This window comes from Primulina eburnea, chromosome 18, assembly GCF_022965805.1.
Source record: "Primulina eburnea isolate SZY01 chromosome 18, ASM2296580v1, whole genome shotgun sequence".
Lineage (NCBI taxonomy): Eukaryota > Viridiplantae > Streptophyta > Magnoliopsida > Lamiales > Gesneriaceae > Primulina > Primulina eburnea.
In genome coordinates this window covers 27,446,825-27,465,897 of record NC_133118.1, presented here as the reverse complement: position 1 = coordinate 27,465,897, position 19,073 = coordinate 27,446,825, and the positions used below count along the sequence as shown (strand labels likewise).

General features: G+C 34.1%; 2 protein-coding genes across 3 annotated transcripts; one reads left to right on the top strand and one right to left on the bottom strand.

Annotated features, from left to right (window-relative positions):
• The first annotated feature begins 943 nt into the window (after nucleotides 1-943).
• Nucleotides 944-6,915, top strand: LOC140820112 (proteasome subunit beta type-7-B-like). 2 transcript variants are annotated; one of them, XM_073180430.1, is made up of 9 exons: nucleotides 944-1,078; nucleotides 1,232-1,393; nucleotides 5,385-5,526; nucleotides 5,648-5,744; nucleotides 5,835-5,904; nucleotides 6,003-6,107; nucleotides 6,191-6,289; nucleotides 6,394-6,481; nucleotides 6,597-6,915. In XM_073180430.1, exons 2-9 carry the CDS (start codon nucleotides 1,259-1,261, stop codon nucleotides 6,668-6,670), a joined length of 810 nt encoding a protein of 269 aa, XP_073036531.1. In that variant the 5' UTR covers nucleotides 944-1,078; nucleotides 1,232-1,258; the 3' UTR covers nucleotides 6,671-6,915. The 2 variants fall into 2 exon arrangements, with proteins under 2 accessions (XP_073036531.1, XP_073036532.1); XM_073180431.1 differs by having other exon boundaries at nucleotides 995-1,078; nucleotides 1,228-1,393.
• Nucleotides 6,916-8,371: 1,456 nt separating this feature from the next.
• LOC140819797 (NDR1/HIN1-like protein 13) lies at nucleotides 8,372-9,998 on the bottom strand. The gene has a single exon (XM_073180025.1). The coding sequence runs from the start codon at nucleotides 9,494-9,496 to the stop codon at nucleotides 8,528-8,530; it is 969 nt and encodes a 322-aa protein (XP_073036126.1). The 5' UTR covers nucleotides 9,497-9,998; the 3' UTR covers nucleotides 8,372-8,527.
• Between the last annotated feature and the right edge of the window lie 9,075 nt (nucleotides 9,999-19,073).

Sequence of the window (19,073 nt, the reverse complement as noted above, 5' to 3'; positions counted from 1 at the left end):
GTAATTATCAAAACAAATCCCCCTTTTTATTTTTAGTATCAAAAGAAATAAATATACCGTTCCCTGTGGATTCGACCCTACTCACCATTACACTCGTTTTTATTTAAAAGAGTAGGAATTAATTTGGTGTTCAACGACAGCACACCAATGTGGCCTTTGCTTTGATACCAATTATAGGACCAAGCGATTGCCGCTTTGCCAAAAGCTATAGTTGGTGGTAACGATGCAACTCAAATATTTTAAATCGTACAACAGCTCAAACAACATATTCCAATTGCTTTACTCAACAAAGATAATTATTACACCAACAATTACCATAATTATAATTTGACATACATACACAACTTTTTTAATTTTATATTTTGAAAATTAAACAAAAAATATTAAATAAATGAACAATTATGTATATAAAATTAAATCAGCTACTATTTAAAAAACAATTTTTTTAAATAAATAATGATAAATTGTTACCGTTGGACCAATTCACCATTTTTGTAAAATAAGTTTTTACTAAATTTCATATGACAAAAACTTGTGTGAGACGGTCTCACGGGTTGTATTTGCGAGACGGGTCTCTTATTTGGGTCATCCATCAAAAAGTATTACTTTTTGTTCTAATAGTATTACTTTTTATTGTGAATATGAGTAGGGTTGACCAGTCTCACAGTTAAGATCCGTGAGACGGTCTCACATGAAACCCACTCATTTCATAGAATTAATCGTCTTTAATTTACTTTTCAAACCATAAATTATTTGATAAGTCTTAAAAAAATCCTAAAATTTAAGCTAATTATTTTATATTTTTTTTTATAAAAAATAGTTTTTGAAAGAAAATATATAAATTATTTTTAAAAAAATTAGAAAATTGCAACTATTAATTTTATCACTTATAGAGCCTAATTGGAGTAAATGTTGTATAATTGGGATTGTTAGGGGGTAAAGTAATATTACTAACTTAACCTTCTATTTCACATTTACGTCTTCCTTCGTTTCTTTTCTACCAAACAATCGCAATACAGTATCTGTAAAAAGCTCTCACTTCCCCGCTCTCCATCCTGCGGTTGGATCTCCATTTTTGTGAGTTTCCTGATTCTTCCTCGATGATTATACCTAGATTACTTCGATTTTCAAGTTTTTTTATGCTTACTAGTAATGTATCCTTTTGCTTTATTTTATTTTTTTCAGTAATGTTATGATTCTTACTTTTGATTGTTTGTTTTTGTTTTGATAGATTTTTTGGGAAGAGAATTTGGTAGATATGACGAAAGAGAAGCAATTAGCAGGTGGATTTAGCTTCGAGAACTGCCGGAGGAACGATATGCTGGCGCAGAAGGGTTTGAAGAAACCCTCGTTTCTTAAAACGGGAACAACAATCGTGGGTTTGATATTTCAGGTACATTGATTTACACGTTTTGGGTTTCTTTGAGCTCCGAGTGGATGATGTCGTAGGTGTGATTTGTTGATTTTCCCCCTTTACGTAGACAGCATTCTGGTGCTTCTATTCGGAGGTTTTCTCGTGAGTTTCTCTTGTAGATTTAGGCTTCATTAGATTCTGGGTTTTTTTCATCTGTGCAATGTTGTAAATGACTGGAGGTGGCGTGGCGCGGTTGAATTGTTTTAAGTAATGTTTTTTTATAGATAATCATACATAATCATGTAATATAATCACAAATAGTCATATAGTTTTTTTATGTAAGATGTGTAATTAAATAATTTTAAACATAAAGAAGTATCATACAATATGATATCATCTAGATAATGTGCAAATAAATCTATAAATGCAAATTAACAAGATAATTAATAAAGATTCGTCCTCATATTAATGCTATTATGCTAATAAAGTAATATAATTACTTTTACCAAAAAACTAAGTTTAAATTTCAAAGTTTCAATCCATCATTAGAACAAGTACTAAACATAACCAATATTCCAAATCATCTACATAAGCACCATCAACTACATTCATAATCCTCTAATCATCGGACTCAAAATCAACATCGTATTCATTCTCATAACGGGGATGTTCATTGCACTCCTCCTTGGTTGTAGCACTTCATCCGCTCTCGAGGCCTTCGCTACCATTCTCCAAGTCCTGAACCCGGCTCGACCTCATCTTCATCACCACCATCAACAAGCCAACCTTGAGCTTCACTAGCTTGAGAGGATAGAAGCAAATCTCCACCCATTTCTCTTTTCTCTTCTTATTCATAATATTGGCATTGAATTTGACAGATACAATATCATTCAATCTTGATGTCTCAAGCCTATTCCTCTTCTTAGTATGTATCTAAAAATTTTAAACTATTGCTAAGAAAGGATAGATAACATAATTTATGAATTAGTTCTCAATATTTAACCCTGCAGATTGACTCTAATTTCTTTCAAACCCCAATGAACTATTTGTCAAAGAGAGAAATCTTGTTGTCATTTTTTTTAAGTTTGGAGTGTCACCACCATAATTGGACCATCATCCAACTTAAAAAAGCAAAGAGGCAAAAAAATAATTAAACAAAGATGGGTAAAAAAATACATGTACTTAACATGAATAAAAATAAAGGAAAAAGGACTTCCCCGAATGAAAGTCATGGTATACATCTACCTTCTCATATGCCGCGACCACCATTTTTCTTCCAAAGTTTCCAGATTTACTCTTGTACTTAAACAATTCACCATTAGCAATGGTAGATTGCATGTCCTTGTCAGTGTGAAAAATTATCTCAACACTATTCAAAAACTCATTCATTACATTGGTGTCATTTGATATGCTTGAATCTTTGAAGTAAAAAAACGTATTCAATAAGTAAGCGGCATAATGCAAAGGACTATCAAGTTTTCCCTTAGACTTCTCATCAATAATCTTCAAAATAAGGATGGCATTTTCCTTTTTTTTGAAAGATTTTTTAACGTCTTCTTTGGCTTGTTTGAGAGCACCCAATAAAAAGGCCATGGAGGGCTTCTTGTCACCATCAATGAGGCATAAAACTTTCACTAAAGGGGTGAAAACATTCAAAGTCAAAGAACTGCCATTCCAAAAAGATATACTTGTTACCGCCGCCTCCGCCACTTTCCCCTTCACACACTACTCCTTAACTTTGTTTTGCTCCACTTCCTGGATGTAAACATGAGTCTCAATTGATCTTTCTTGTCTTTGAGACTTTCCAAAGTGAAAAATGAAGTAGCAAATCTAGTTACCACAGGCCTCACAATATCACTCTTCTTGGTATATTTCCTCATAATAGTCAAAGTTTAGATATGCATAGATGAATATGGTCAAAGCCTTTGCTTTCTCAAGCATTCCGCTAAACTTTGGTAGTTTTCCAATTACTTCTAGCATGAGGTTGATTGTATGAGTCTCACACGAGGTCCAAAAATTCGAGGTTGTGTAACCTTCAAGAAATCCGCTGTTGCCATATTGTTAGTGGCATTTTCCGTCACTACTTGAACAACATGTTGCTGGCCAATCTCAATGATATATTTTTCAACAAACTCAAAGATATAAACCCCCGTGTTTGCCTCCAGTGGATTTTTCAATAGAACCAAAGAATGAAGTGCTTAGCTTGCAATTAACACATATATTCATAATGCTTCTCCTTTTGCGATCGGTTCTTGCATCGGTCATTGTTGAACATCCATGTTTCATACACTCTTCATGTTTTTTTAGAGAAAATTTGGTCATCTCAACTTCTTTCTTCAAAAGTTGCTCTCTTAAAAGATATTAACTTGAAGGTTTGTAGCCAGACCTAATTGGCCAATCACCTCTACAAGTTGTCTAAAACTTTGATTGTCAATTGAATGAAAACGAACCCCCGTTTTGTATATCCATCTAGCAACATACTCAACACATCATTTGTAAACTTTAACTTCCATGCATCTTTTATTTTTTGTTGTCTTGCTGTTGTTGGATTGATTGCAGATATCCACTTATCAAGAGGCCCGAGGTTCTTTGGCTTCATTTTTGAAATATCTCCCACATCGCTTTGTAAACTTTTACAATTTAATATTAATAAAATAGTTTCTTAAAAAAAAAAGTTTTAAAATTAGTTGACTTTGATTAGGTTTTAAAATTTTTTGGCTACAACTTATAAACGTTGGCTACCTCACCTAGCTAGCTTGCTCGCCGCCTCCACCCGCCTCGACCGCCTCCCCATCGCCGTATAGCTCGAGCTGTCTAAAACAGCCGCCTCCTGCGTAGGCGGGGTGGGGCAGTCGAGGGCAGCCTACCGCCTAGGTGGCCGCTTCGACTGCCATTTAGAACACTGTATCTGTGTATATTTGCAATGGAATCGTTGGATTTTTTGTGGGCGATTGGGTACCAGTTGACATGGAACTATTTTGAGGTTCAAATTGGAAAAATTTGATGTTGTTTCTTCTTCAAGTTGGTATTACTTAAGGATCTTTCTTGGTAGCTTGCAAGAAGATGATGCAGTGATTTGAAAATTTATCTATCCATTATTCTTTAGGCACATGGTAGGATTTTACCATTGATATCAAACTAGAAATGTCGTTATTCCATCGATTTCCACATAGTTATTTGGGACACAAGACGCGCTAAACAGCTATGGCGCGTTCGCCGCGCATGCTTTATTGAAATAAATCTTATTTGCATAAATTTAAATTCAACATATATAAAGTAATTTATACTATTTAAATTAAATATTTTCACAAAGACAACAACTATATAAATAAAATCCATTAATAGATAATGCGTTATAAATCAAAATTAGTAAAAAAACTTCTATTAGTTAAAATTCATTAACAAATCATAAGTGCATGGTGTATTAAGGCGTGAATCTTGATCGAACGTTGAGGGAGCAGCGCTGCACTTTGGAGAAGAAAATAGGTAAAATAAATAGGTATATGGCAGATTCAGAAAGTGATATTACCTTGAGGCGTTAATCTTGATTGAGCATTGAGGGAGCAGCGGTGAACTTGGGTATTGGCAGATGAAAAGTCATGCATGCAGTTTTTTATTTAATGTTAGATAGGTATGGGCTTTGCTAAGTGGGCTTCAAAAATACTTGGGCTCGAGTTAATTTGTAAACTGAATACCAATTTGTTCAGCGTGCTTCTGCGCCTTATGGTTGCTTCTCGTCTTTCACGCGCCTGATTGAAGAGATGCGCCTGGGTGATAACCAGGCGTAATGGGTGCTCGCACTCAGGCGCTCACCTTTAATAACTATGGATTTACATTCGAATATCTTGAAAGATTTTAACGAAGGTTTTTGTCTCATTATAAACTTTTTATAAACTATCAGTGTAGTGTCTGTGTGATATTGATTTTCTGTCATTTAAGCGATGATCCTAGGTTCCGAAAATGGGAAATCAGTGACATGTGGCGAAATGCTGTTGTTTACTCGTGCTTGACTAACATCTATGTGATTCAGGATGGTGTCATTCTCGGAGCAGACACACGAGCCACTGAAGGCCCCATTGTTGCGGATAAGAATTGCGAGAAGATTCATTACATGGCTCCCAATATTTACTGCTGTGGAGCTGGTACTGCAGCTGACACAGAAGCTGTTACTGGTATTGTTAACATAACTGCATTTCATGTTTTGCTCATTGTATTCTGGCCTTTACCATCAAATAGTTTTAAATGCTTCATCTAATTATTTCTTTCTTTCTTTCTTGATTTGTGCTATCCTAGACATGGTTAGCTCCCAGCTTAAGCTGCATCGCTATCATACTGGTCGTGAGTCGAGGGTTATTACTGCCCTTACACTTCTGAAATCTCATCTTTTCAGGTGACTCTATATACCGATGCTTCTGTTTTTAACATCATTATTTCTTGTATGGGAAGACTATAATCTGACATTCCATATTTTAATAATCAGTTACCAAGGATACGTGCAAGCTGCGTTGGTGCTTGGTGGAGTTGATGTGACTGGCCCCCATTTGCATACCGTGAGTTATTTTTCTTACCTACGGGATATTGGTATCTTACATCATTTTCATCATATTGTTACATACCTAACATGTTGGTTGACTCGATAAAATTCCAGATCTATCCTCATGGTTCTACCGACACCCTGCCCTTTGCCACCATGGGCTCTGGCTCGCTTGCTGCCATGGCTGTGTTTGAGTCTAAATATCGAGAAGGGATGAGCGTAAGTTCTTTAATTTTCTTCATGGCACCCGAGCCTATAGTTTTTGCAATTTCTTCACTCTTTGAGTGACAAGCAATTTGCAGAAAGATGAAGGTGTAAAATTGGTAGCTGAAGCCATTTGCTCTGGCATATTCAACGACTTGGGAAGTGGAAGCAACGTGGATATCTGCGTGATAACGAAGGTTTCATATTTTGATCCTTGAGACTGACGTCTGATTTTTAGTAAATGACTCTGTATATGTTGTTTCAATTAACTCCAACAAGTCCTGTCTACTTTCTTTTGTAGGGGAAGAAAGAGTATCTGAGAAACTATATGCTGCCAAATCCACGCACGTATATCAATGAGAAGGGTTATTCTTTTACTAAAAAAACTGGTTAGCATTTTCGTGCGGTGCTCATTCTTTTACTTCGTGTTAAATTCTCCTTTCCAAGCTATACGCCTTTATAGATTCAAGTACTATGGTTTTCTGATGTTTTTCGTGCTTGCAGAGGTGTTGAAGACGAAGATAACTCCATTGAAGGAAATGGTGGAGGTTGTTGAAGTAGAAGCGATGGAAGAGTAAGTCTCGCTTCTTCTACTTCCAATTTCACTACTCCTTGCCTGTGAACTGTGTTTTTGATAGACTAGCCTCGGTTGAAATTGTAGCGCATCCTACTCGACCATTTATTCTTAGAACTCTTTCGTTCCGCGATATGATATAATATTTATTCAAGATTACAAAATGTGCTCTTTTCTTCCAAGGGATTTATGTCATGAGTTCATCGCGGTATTAACGAAGTCTACAATGGCTAAGCTTCTCTTAGATTACATCGAAACCGATCTTTTGATCATACTATTAGCATAAAGTACGTGCGATGCAACCAGATACCTTCAGATATGATATAGGATGAAATATAAAATTTAAACAATTGTGCTTATATCAACTTGTTTTTATTCTTTTTATTACGCCAGTAGAATGAATTATTCATATTTGAAATGTTTATTCTTTTTTATTTTATTTTTTAACGATTTATTTAATTGAACACTATTCATTTGATACGGAAAACTTGAACCATAATAATCAAACAAATTATAAGCAATTATATTATTCAAATAAACTCACGATATTTCTCGAGTGAAAATTGCAAATTCGGACCTTTATTAAAAAAAAATAAACAATTTTAGCCTTTATTCCAAATATTGTCTGTGTGGTGCTAGCATGAATTGTCATCGGTTGCATTAACATTTTCATACAAAATAACTAAAATCGCGAAACAAATTACTATTATAAAGAACAACAAAAAATTAAATAAATGAAATGTATTAGATAAAAACACAATTTTATAACATAAAGAACTAAATTACAAAATGTAAAAATGAAAAAAATGGTTTTACCAATTTTAAAATATAGCTTTGTCCGTAGCGATTGATCATAAACGTTGGAAATATATTCAATAAAAAAATTCATAAAAGACAAGTAAACGATAACTTAAATTATTAAGCTTTTGAACTTAATTTAACTCTTTTAGAATTTGTTAAATATTTAGGTTGTTTTTAGATTGATTGATTGATTTGGAGCTAAATATTTCAAATACGTAATAACAAATTCATCGACTTGTTTGGTTGCTCTTGAAATCCAACCTTTTATATAATTTATTTGTTATATTATGCAATGGATTTCAACATTCCTCAAAATATCTTAAATCCAAATCTTTGGATCCAAATACAACTTTGACTTTCTTAACAAGGTCTAACATAATCATGACAAAAACTTGTGTGAGACGGTCTCACGAGTCGTATGACACGGATCTTTTATTTGGGTCATACATGAAAAAGTATTACTTTTTATTGTGAATATCGGTAGGGTTGACACGTCTCATAGATAAAGATTCGTGAGACCGTTTCACAAGAGATCTACTCCATAATTATTTGCTCATTATAACTATATTAAAAATTAAATCTCAGACATCAGTTTGTTTCTTTGTGAATGATAAAGCAAAAAAAAATAAAAAAATTACTTAATTCAAAGGGTTCAAATATCACATACATTAAAATTATTTGCAGTCTGTTTCAAAAATAAAATTATTTGCTGTCATTTTTGTAATTTAAATTATATTAAATGGGCTATAGTGGTTGAAATAATGAGTTAGTTCCAGGAATAATTGCTCTCTTAAGCGACAGACTATGGCATTAATGCACAGTAAAGGAAGGCCCGTAATGTTAAAAATAAAAAAACGTAGGAAATATAAGACAGAAGGGTTGATTATTTATATAGTTCATCAGATATCAAGATCTTTATAACTTTTTTTTTTAAACTTTTTTTAACAAAGGAAACACCAAGATCTAACACAAAAATAATGCCCCTGTGACAAAATGATGAGGCTTAAGATCACTGAGGAGTAGAACAAAGATGACCACCCTTTGCTTCTTTCCTTCCCTTTCATCGCTTCGTTACACATTTTTTATCGAGCAAGATTCCGGTTGGTGGTCCGGTGACCGTAATTTGGCAATGAGCATACAACCAATATGAATACTGTAAGAAACCCCCTAACTTGGATCTTGTTCTAAACAGACCCTTGACTTCAAAATTCACTCTTCCACTATCCATTTGTCTCTTCAGCTCCATTATATGCCCCATTGAGAGCCTAACCTGGCTAACCATAAAGTGAACATTGGCGAACTTGGTTTCACTTCTCATCAAAGAAAATGGTTCCACGTAGCGTGTAGCGATGAAGTTCTTTTCATAGTAAAGATCCAAGATCACGTAGCTGAAGTCTACGTTCACTTTGGTGTTGGGATTGGAGAAGTTTGCTAGCAATGTGATGTCAGCATTGAGGAGGTATCCCATGTCGAGATAAGCCGCGTTGAATGTGACCGCGGATATGTCGAATTTCGGGTTCCGAGGTCGGAAAAGGAGGTAAACTATGAGGATAATGAGGCCTCCGACTATGACAATTATCCAGAAAAGTGCGCAGAATGCTGCAATCAGCCATGCTAGCGGCCTTGTTTTCTGGGATGTGGGACCTTGCAGCAATGAAGGGCGGCGGGAGCGGCGGCTTGTTTGTGTTGTGTATTGGGTCTGCGGCGGTGCTGCTGCTGCTGCTACATGATACGGTGGCGGAGTTGCCTGTGGTATAGAGTGGTCAGCTGGGATGAGGCCTGCTGGAGTAGTAGTACTGGTGTGATCATGGGACCTCTGCGGTGGTGGTTCGACATGGTACGTTGGCGGAACCCCCTGCTGTGTGGGATGGTGAGGGCTACTGGGACTGTGAGGTGTCCGTTCCCTTGTTCGGGTGGAGCGTCGTGGAGGCTGTTCATGCTGCGGGTGGCGGGATTGTGAAGGGAACTCCAGTATTGGATCATTTTGAAGTGGGAGGAAATGAGGATTTGTCTCTTGCTGTCGGAACATGTTTCAGATTTTGGATACTGTTTGAATCATGACAGGAGAAATTTGAGTTATAACTGAATGAAATAAAATTGTTGAAATCAAAAAACTGAAAGAATAGGGATTAATTCTTCAGGAAGAAAAGAATCGCACCTTAGTTAAACATGGAAGACAAGTAAGGCAAGCAGATGCCTACAGAAAAAGTTTTGTGCCACATGATTAGTAAATTCTCTTTCGACTATTTCTTTTATCATTTTCTAAAAATATGCCCATATTATACTGAAAGAGTCACCTCGGTGACGGTCTCGCGCTCATACGGCTGCAAAATGTGATTCCTCGGAGACGGACTCGCACTAGTAGGGGTGGGGATAGTTTGGTTAAAATCGACCGAACCGAAAAATTCGGTTTAAATGGTTTGGTTTATTGGTTTTTCGGCCGGTTACGGTTTCAAAATTAAAGAAATTCGGTTTTTCGGTTCGGTTTAGGGTTTTGATCCCCAGAAAACCGAAATAACTGAACCGGTCATATTATATTTAACTATAAGACTTTTTGTATAATGGCTAATAAATGGGCTTTAGTCATGTGACAAGTCCGATATTGACAATTGGAATTTCAAATTGTTATTGAAGCTCATATTGTTAAATGTATTGAGATTTGAGATGCAAAATCTATGTGTATTTTGGAGTTGAAAATTTGAATTTAATGACTGTGTATTATTTTATTGAAGAGCTACTGCTTGAAATTGTATTTCAAATTGTTATTGAAGCTTAGATTGTTAAGTCATATGTGTATTATAATCGTATATGTTATACTCGTCTATTATCATTGTTTCTTTTATATTTGTTGCATCCATCAAGCATCAAGTGATGTATAATTTTATTTCTTAACAAAATATTATAAATCGTATATAACCGACCATATAACCGAACCGTGTTACAAAAAACCGGACCAAACCGAACCGTAATAAAATGGTTTGGTTTTGGACCAGATATATTCAAAGCCGAAAACCGAAAAACCGAACTGTTATAGAGAAAAAACGGACCGAACCGACTGACGTCCACCACTACACGCTAATACGACTACAAAATGTGATTTGTTAATAGCTGATTTATATTCGTTCTCGCTATAAAATAATAGTTAATTCAACGTGTTATAAGAATTTTAAAATCTCATTAACCAGTTTAAACATATCTCAAATCTTTACATGGGACATGAATGTTATTATGATACAATTTCTTTTAAAATAATGTTATCCAAAAATTTAGAATATTAGTTAACATTTGCAATAATTATTATATTTTCTCATGATAAAACCAAATAAAAAAGAAATTATCAAAATATTCCTCCCATATGTCTTTTCTGAATTTTTTTTAAACAAAACTTAATAATCACGTAGCTTCTAATTCGTGAATCGCATTATTTTTATATTATAATATTTTTAAAAAAATTATAATACTTGAAATATTATTTAAACTATATAATATAAAAGGTAGATTTGTTTTTACATGCAATGCCAGACACGATCACCATAACATATATTTAATGGTGTAATAAGGGTTCTTATGTTTAGGGGGCGAAATTTAGCATTATAATATAATTAATTATTAAAAAATTTAAAATATATGTCATACTTAACAGACATAAATAATTTTTTGCTCATATCATAGAGAAAAAAAATTGATTCTAAAAAAAATTCAATTTCTCACATTGAATTTTTTTTTAAAAAAATTAACTTGTTTTATTATAAATTATATAAAATTTAGAAACGACTATGTTAAAGTTTTTCAATATTTAAAATATTAAAATTATAATTTTAATAACTGCAAAATAAATAGTAACATATATATTTAAAATTAAAAAGAATGTATAAACACGAGAAAGTTGGTGAAAAATCTCAATCAAAACATTTCTGTGGATTCACTCTCTATCCACAAAATTGTGGTACTATGTCATACAAAATGTGGTACACTTCATGTGGAAATGTGGTACTAAAAAAGTACCCAGGGACTGAACACAAAAAAAATTGACGGTTGGGGATTGAAGGTCAATTTCCCATATAAACACTCTATTTCTTGCTTCTCCAAGATATGCATCCACCATTTCGCAAGAAAGCATATCTAGAAATGGATTTATGCTAATCTAAATCGCCACCCAAGACAAATCTTTGTATCTAATTAATGTTAGATCATTTCCTTGATAACAAAGGAAATATATGTAGTGTCTTTTAGGCATCTAAGAATCCTTTCGATCGCACTTCAGTGTCTTCTTTTGAGATTATATTGATACATGCTAATCAGACCGAAGACATAACATATATCGGGACGAGTACACATCATTGCATACGTAAAACTCCCAACTACACTAGAATATGACACTCTAACCATCTCTTGTATTATTTTAGAAGTGTTTGGGCAGGCACATTTTACAACTTAAGTTTTCACATTTGACCACATGAGTATCAACGGATTGCAATTTGACATTCTAAATCGCTCCAAAATATTTTTAACATGTAATTCTTGAGATGATGTGATAAGTGCAATTTATTGTACTTTTATTACTTATTTTTAACTTGGAATTTTGTGATTCTTGAGCAGGTTTTATTTGATTTGTTGTTGTTTTTGTTATTGTAGTTTGGAAGCTTAAAAATGAGAGTTTGGAGTAGTATAGCGATGAATTAGAAGGTGCAAAGGACAAAGAGAGACGATGCAACACCGCACCCGCGGTGTCCACAAGACCACACCCGCGGTGTTCCCCGAAACTTGACCGCACCCGCGGTCATGCTAGGACCGCACCCGCGGTCTCACACGCTGAACAGGAGGAATTCTGCCGAGAAACCACCGCACCCGCGGTCCTACCATCACCGCACCCGCGGTCGTGCACCAACATCATTCCGGAAATTGTGAAACTTTGTGGACTTTGAATAAAAGTAGAGGAAAATGGTGTGCTACGTGTGGAATCCTGTCTAGACTATAAAAGTATATCTTTTTCATCATCTAGGTCATATTGGAGGAGCAAGAACAAAGGTGGAGGCTACAAGCAAAGGATTGAAGATCAAGCTCATCTTCTTCAACAAAGTTCTTGCACACTTTTGGACAAAAACTTCATACACTCCAAAACTCTTGTTCTAAGTTCTTCTTTCTTTATTTTCACTTTTATTTGATATGTCTTGTTTAAGATTTGTGTGTTTGTGTGTTATTTTTATTATGAACTAATTTTTATTTCTAGAGGAATGATGGATCAAAACTAGAAACCATGTGATGGGATTTATGATTTATGCTATATAAGTTTCCTTTCTTGTTCATTTGTATTTTTCCAATCTTAATGCTTTCATTTTATTGGCCATATCTTGAATGATTTTTATGTTTATAAATTATCACTTGGGAAAGGGAATTTATAAACAAGAAAGGGAAAAATTCATCGATAGTATTTATAAAGTTTGGGAGGACATATAGTGCTATTGAAGCCATTAAAAGATTTTGGTACTTATTGAGTTATTTAATTATAGATTGTTGATGGGGACGTTACAATCTTTTGTTAGATAATTAGTATCTACTTAGCACTCGGGAGAGGGAGTAGATGATTATAGAATTCTTGGTTAATGAATAAGAAGGACAATTATAATATAGCTACACAAAATAGCACATGGTGGATAGTTGCGTGAAGTCAGACCTCTAGATCTTTTATTCCATTGTTGTTCAACTTTGTTTGGTAATACAATTAAATTTATTTTCAATTCAGTTATTGATACGAACAAATCTGTCAGTTGATTATTCTAAATAAAGTCGAGACTATTTTAATTACAAGCATTAATATAAATTTAGAAATACATTCTTCGTGGGATCGACACTTGTACTCAAAATTACATTTTACTATAACTTAACGTCGTGCGCTTGCGAGCAATCAAGAAAACACGCAACAAGTTTTTGGCGCCGTTGCCGGGGAATGTCAAATTTGAATTTATATTAGTATTGTTACCAATTAGTCTAGATTTTAATTTAGAGCTGTTTTTATTGTATTACATTGAACATTGATTTGTTTATTGTCTTTGTTTGACAGTGCATGCGAAGATCGCAAAATCCTGACTTGCTTATCTTTGATCCTGAAATCGAAAGAACCGCAAGAAGATTAAGAAAGGCAAGAAGAGAAGAGATTCGAGCAATGGCTGAACAGAGATAATGAAAATCCACCCCCTGCAATACCCATCCGAGATCATTTTAGGCCGGTACTGAATGCTCATTATTCGGGCATAGCACGAGGAACTATTCATGCAAACAACTTTGAGCTCAAGCCTGCATTGATAAACATGGTTCAACAGAACCAGTTTGGGGGAGCCGCTACTGCAGATCCTCATCTACATCTCAGAACATTCCTTGAAATTACTGATACGGTAAAAATAAATGGTGTTTCTGATGATATAATTCGATTGCGTTTGTTTCCTTTTTCTCTTAGGGACCAAGCAAGAGGATGGCTCCAATCGCTTCCTTTGGGGAGTATTACTACATGGCAGGATTTAGCAACCAAATTTCTTGCAAAATATTTCCCACCTGCGAAGTCTGCACAGTTGAAAATTGAGATAAGTACTTTTAGGCAGACTGATTTTGAGCAATTATATGAAGCATGGGAAAGGTATAAGGAGTTGTTGAGGAGATGTCCAAACCATGGTTTTGAAGATTGGGTACAGATTGAATTGTTTTATAATGGTTTGAATGGACAAACAAGAGGCACTGTTGATGCAGCAGCTGGTGGCACAATATTTGCCAAATCACCCGATCAAGCATATGATTTGCTTGAACAGATGACCATTAACAGTTATCAGTGGCCGTCTGAAAGGTCAGGAGTAAAGAAGCAAGCTGAAATTTATGCCATAGATCCTATTACATCCCTCACCGCTCAAGTTTCAGCTTTGACAACTCAAATTGCAGCAATGAATAAGGCTAGTACATCAGAAGTTGAAAATACATCTGTTGTTACTGAAGAACCACATATTCCTGATGAGGCACATTATATCAACAATAGGAATTTTGGTGGTTATAGAGGATATCGAGGTAACCCTCCCCCTAACACTTATCATCCTGGTTTGAGAAATCATGAAAATTTTTCATATGCAAATAATAAGAATGTGTTGAATCCTCCACCGGGGTTTAATACATCAAAGGGGGAAGGAAAACCTTCACTTGAGGATTTAGTTGGGACATTTGTTGTTGAATCTAATAAAAGGATGGCTAGGACTGAATCTCGTCTTGATGGCATGGAAACTCACATGGGAAATATGGGTGCCACAATGAAATCATTGGAGACACAGATTGGTCAATTAGCTAATGCATTGAGAGATCCAAATAAAGGTCAATTTCCAAGTAACACTGAAGTGAATCCAAAGGAGCAATGCAAAGCTGTAACTTTGAGAAGTGGAAGAGAACTTGAGGGTAAAAATTCCAATGAGAAGGATGAAAATGAGGTGACAGTTGAAGAAGTTGAAACTGAGGTATCCAAAGCTGAAGTTGAAGTTGAACAACCTCCGGTATTCATGCCAATTCTTCCATATCCACAGAGGTTCAAAAAGAAGAAATTGGATGATCAATCTGCCAAATTTTTGGAGATATTCAAGAAGATTCATATCAACATTCCATTTGCCGATGCTTTGGAGCAAATGCCAAACTATGCAAAGTTCATCAAAGATGTGATGTTAAAGAAAAAGAAGTTGCATGAGTTTGAGACAGTTAAGTTGACCGAGGAGTGTAGCGCCATACTCCAAAAGAAACTACCACAGAAACTCAAAGATCCAGGGAGTTTTACTAATCCTTGTGTTATTGGTGGATCTAGAATAAATAAAGCTTTATGTGATTTAGGTGCCAGTATTAATTTAATGCCTTTTTCTATTACAGGACTTTGGAGCTTGGCGAGGTGAAGCCTAGCACTATTACCCTGCAGCTGGCGGACAGATCACTTACATATCCACGGGGTATTGGGGTGATCTTGAGAAGGTGAACAAGCTTGTTTTCCTAGGTCACATTCTAGATCCTCGTTATAAACTTCAAATGATTGAGATCCATTTGGGAGATATGAAATTGGATGCTACTAAAATACAATCCTTTGTCGACGGTTTAAATAATTGTCTAATGGAGTTGTATAATGTATACAAAGGTAATTCTCCTTTAGATCATATTAACGGGATTGATGATGGTGATGTAGACAAAGATTTGATGGAAATGTATAAGAATGATCATGTTAAATTGAACTATCATCTGAAAATGGCTCAAGTAAGAAAAACTCAAAAGCAAACAGAAATAAGCAACGAAGTGGACAAGTACTTATCGGATCCTTTTGTGAAATGGAGCTCAAGCTTCGATATTTTGGAGTGGTGGAAAGGGAATACAAAAGCATTTCCAATCTTTTCAAGATTGCTAAGGATATTTTTTCAATCCCTTCATCTACTGTTGCTAGCGAGAATGCTTTTAGCCTTGGGAGGAGGGTTGTGGATCCATTTAGGGCATCGTTGCATCCCAAAATGGTGGAGGCACTAGTGTGTACTAGTGATTGGCTTAGATGTGAAGAAATTAACTTATACGAAGAGCCAACAGAAAATAAATTCAACTTTTATAAGGATTGTGAAGAGGTTGTCACAAGTAAGTCAATATTTAACTTGTTTAGTAATATTTATGAGTACTTTGTTTCTTTGTCTATCATTATTTTCTGCGTCAAAAGATAAATTGACTTTTAGAAAATAAGTTATTTTTAACATATGTGCATCTATTTATTTTAGTCATTGACATTCATGGAGAGGAATGTAGCTCAATAAGTTAGAGTTGGGTAAGTTGGTGATTGGTATCTATTTATAGTTTTATGTAATTGTTGTATTTCTTGCTATCCCTTAATTGGTTCATCTTACTTCAGTTTTTTAATTGTAAATTTAATCTTGTTATATATTGTGATTATAGTATATTTGTTGTTTTTGTAGGCACGCTCATGCCCACAGCAAAGTAATACATCTTCTTCAAATGTAAAATCCAAAGACCCCATGGTAGAAAAATAAATGGTTGACGTGGTGATTTAATGTGACATTGGCTTGATATGTGAACTTTTTATTTTGGATTTGTTTTGATTAACAGAATTTATTTAAGCTCCTATGTGAATGTCAGCTTCTTAGTCACTTTGTTTCAATTTAATATCTAATGTCTATTCTGAAATTTCAATTTCAGTGTCATTTTCTCCATTTAAACCGATTTTCCACCGATGACTATGAAACAAACTCTCTTTCTTTTTATTTGATTCATTTTGGTTTGATTAGATACATGTGCACTAAATGCAACATTCTGTTGAATATATTATTGTTCACAGTACTCAAGTTTCCCACTAGCAACTATTTGCTAGTACATACGAGGAACATGACAGGGCAACCATTTGGGAAGCTATGGAGTAACAAACAATAAGTGTAGCCAAGGTAATTTTTAAGCAACCATTCAGTGATGACTTTGAAGTCATTATCCCTTAGCTATTCATTTCAGCTCTTGATTGGTGAAATAAATATGTTGCCTTGATCAACACAAGTGTACTTGCTATTTTATTGTGTTGCAGCATTGATTTTCCTATATTTGAGTATTTGACCACTGAATTATAGATCTCGAGAGATTTCAAAAAAAAAAATTCGGGATATCACATCCCTACCCGACGGGATCCCGAACACATTCGGGTCCCTACACTTGTCGGGTACGGGGTCGGGGAAAAAAAAGATTCACAATTTTTATCAGGACGGGTCCCTTCCCGATCCCACCCCTAAATGTTATCCAGAAACTTAGTATATAATTTAGCATTTGCAATAATTAGTTGTTATATTTTCTCATGACAAAACAAATAAAAATTTCTTCTCATCAAAATTATTTTTCCCACATGTCTTTTCTGAAACCATTAAAGAAAACCCAAGAAGCACGTAGCTTTTTTGTGAAGACAATTAAACGGATCTTTATTTGAGATATTTATTAATTTTGTCTATATTTACACTAAAAAATAATATTTTTGACGTAAAAATAATATTTTATTATTGATGAATCAAATAAAACATCGTACAAAATTGACTCGTTATCCTGTTTCACATGAGTTTTGTGTTAAATATTATTAAAACTAGATATTATTAATATGCAATGCCATATAACATATATTAAATGGTATGACAAAGGTTTTCACGAAGAAATTTTATTTTAAAAATTGGTTTTTCTACTTGATTATTTAATTTAATAAAATGACATCTAATTGGCCTTCTCATTGCTGAGAAGACAACAATTCTACAAGTCATTTTCATCAACAACTTTAATATATATATACTTTTTAGTTTAGTATAATTTAATGGAAAAAACTTGTGTGAGACGGTCTCACGGATCATATGTGTGAGACGGATCTCTTATTTGAGTCATCCATGAACAAGTTTTATTTTTTATGCTAAGAGTACTATTTTTTATTGTGAATATGAGTAGGGTTGACCCGTCTCACATATTAGGATCCGTGAGACGGTCTTACATGAGACCAACTCTAATTATAATTCTAAATTAGTTAAGGAGTTCTAGCTCCAAATCGTTTACTATAAATTATTTAATAATTTCATTAGTTAAATTGTAATATTTTTCAATATATCAATCGATTTTAGCTAATAGGATTTTTCCCAAAAAAAAAAAAAATCATCAAATATGTACAATCATTTTTGGAAGTGACTTCTCCTATTCAATACAAAAAATTCCATTACTTGAATATAATTACCAATCCATGGAGAAACATAATATCTTGTGAGTCCGTTGCAGTAGTAGATCCGATTCATATTAGAAGTGAAAACTAATATTTTTGACATAAAAAATAATATTTTTTATAGACGAAGTCAAGTAATAGATTCGTCTCACAAAATTAACACGTGAGACACTCTCATAATAGTTTTTTATTATAAATAAAATCAAAGTTTTCCATATACTATCTATTTTTTTACTTTCATCATACTATTTTACGAATCATCTTATGCTATCTATTGCTCGAGTAGAGCAACACATGGCTCCATACTTTTCTCGATGAGATATTTATGTCACTAAATCACATATCATATTTTAAAATCTACATTGAACATAACCTCAAAACTAACTTTATATAATAAAAAAACAATTTAAATATTTTTTTTAAACCGAATCGTACGAAACAAATCGATTTAAATTAAACAAAAAAAACATCCAAACTATAATGTGAGAATCTAAATAATAATAATTAATAATTTATAAAAAAATGGAAAAAATAAAAAAAATACTTAAAAAATTAATGGGTCAAATCAGATGAGGTGGCAAGTTTGACCGGTTCCGTTGATGCAAGTGAGGGATGGGAAAAATACCGAAATTATCGAAAAATAATCATACCGTACCGACATTTTTTTAGGTATACCATATTTTTTCGGTATATCGAATTTTTTTTCGGTATCATTATGGTATTGGTGTGAATTTTTTCCATAGAAAAATTTTGGAATTTCGGTATCGGTACCGGTATGAATTTTTTGATATCGATATTTTTGCCACGGTATACCGAAAATCAACCCTAGCAACATAAAATTGCCAACCTGTCAACTGTTCTCTCTCTCTCT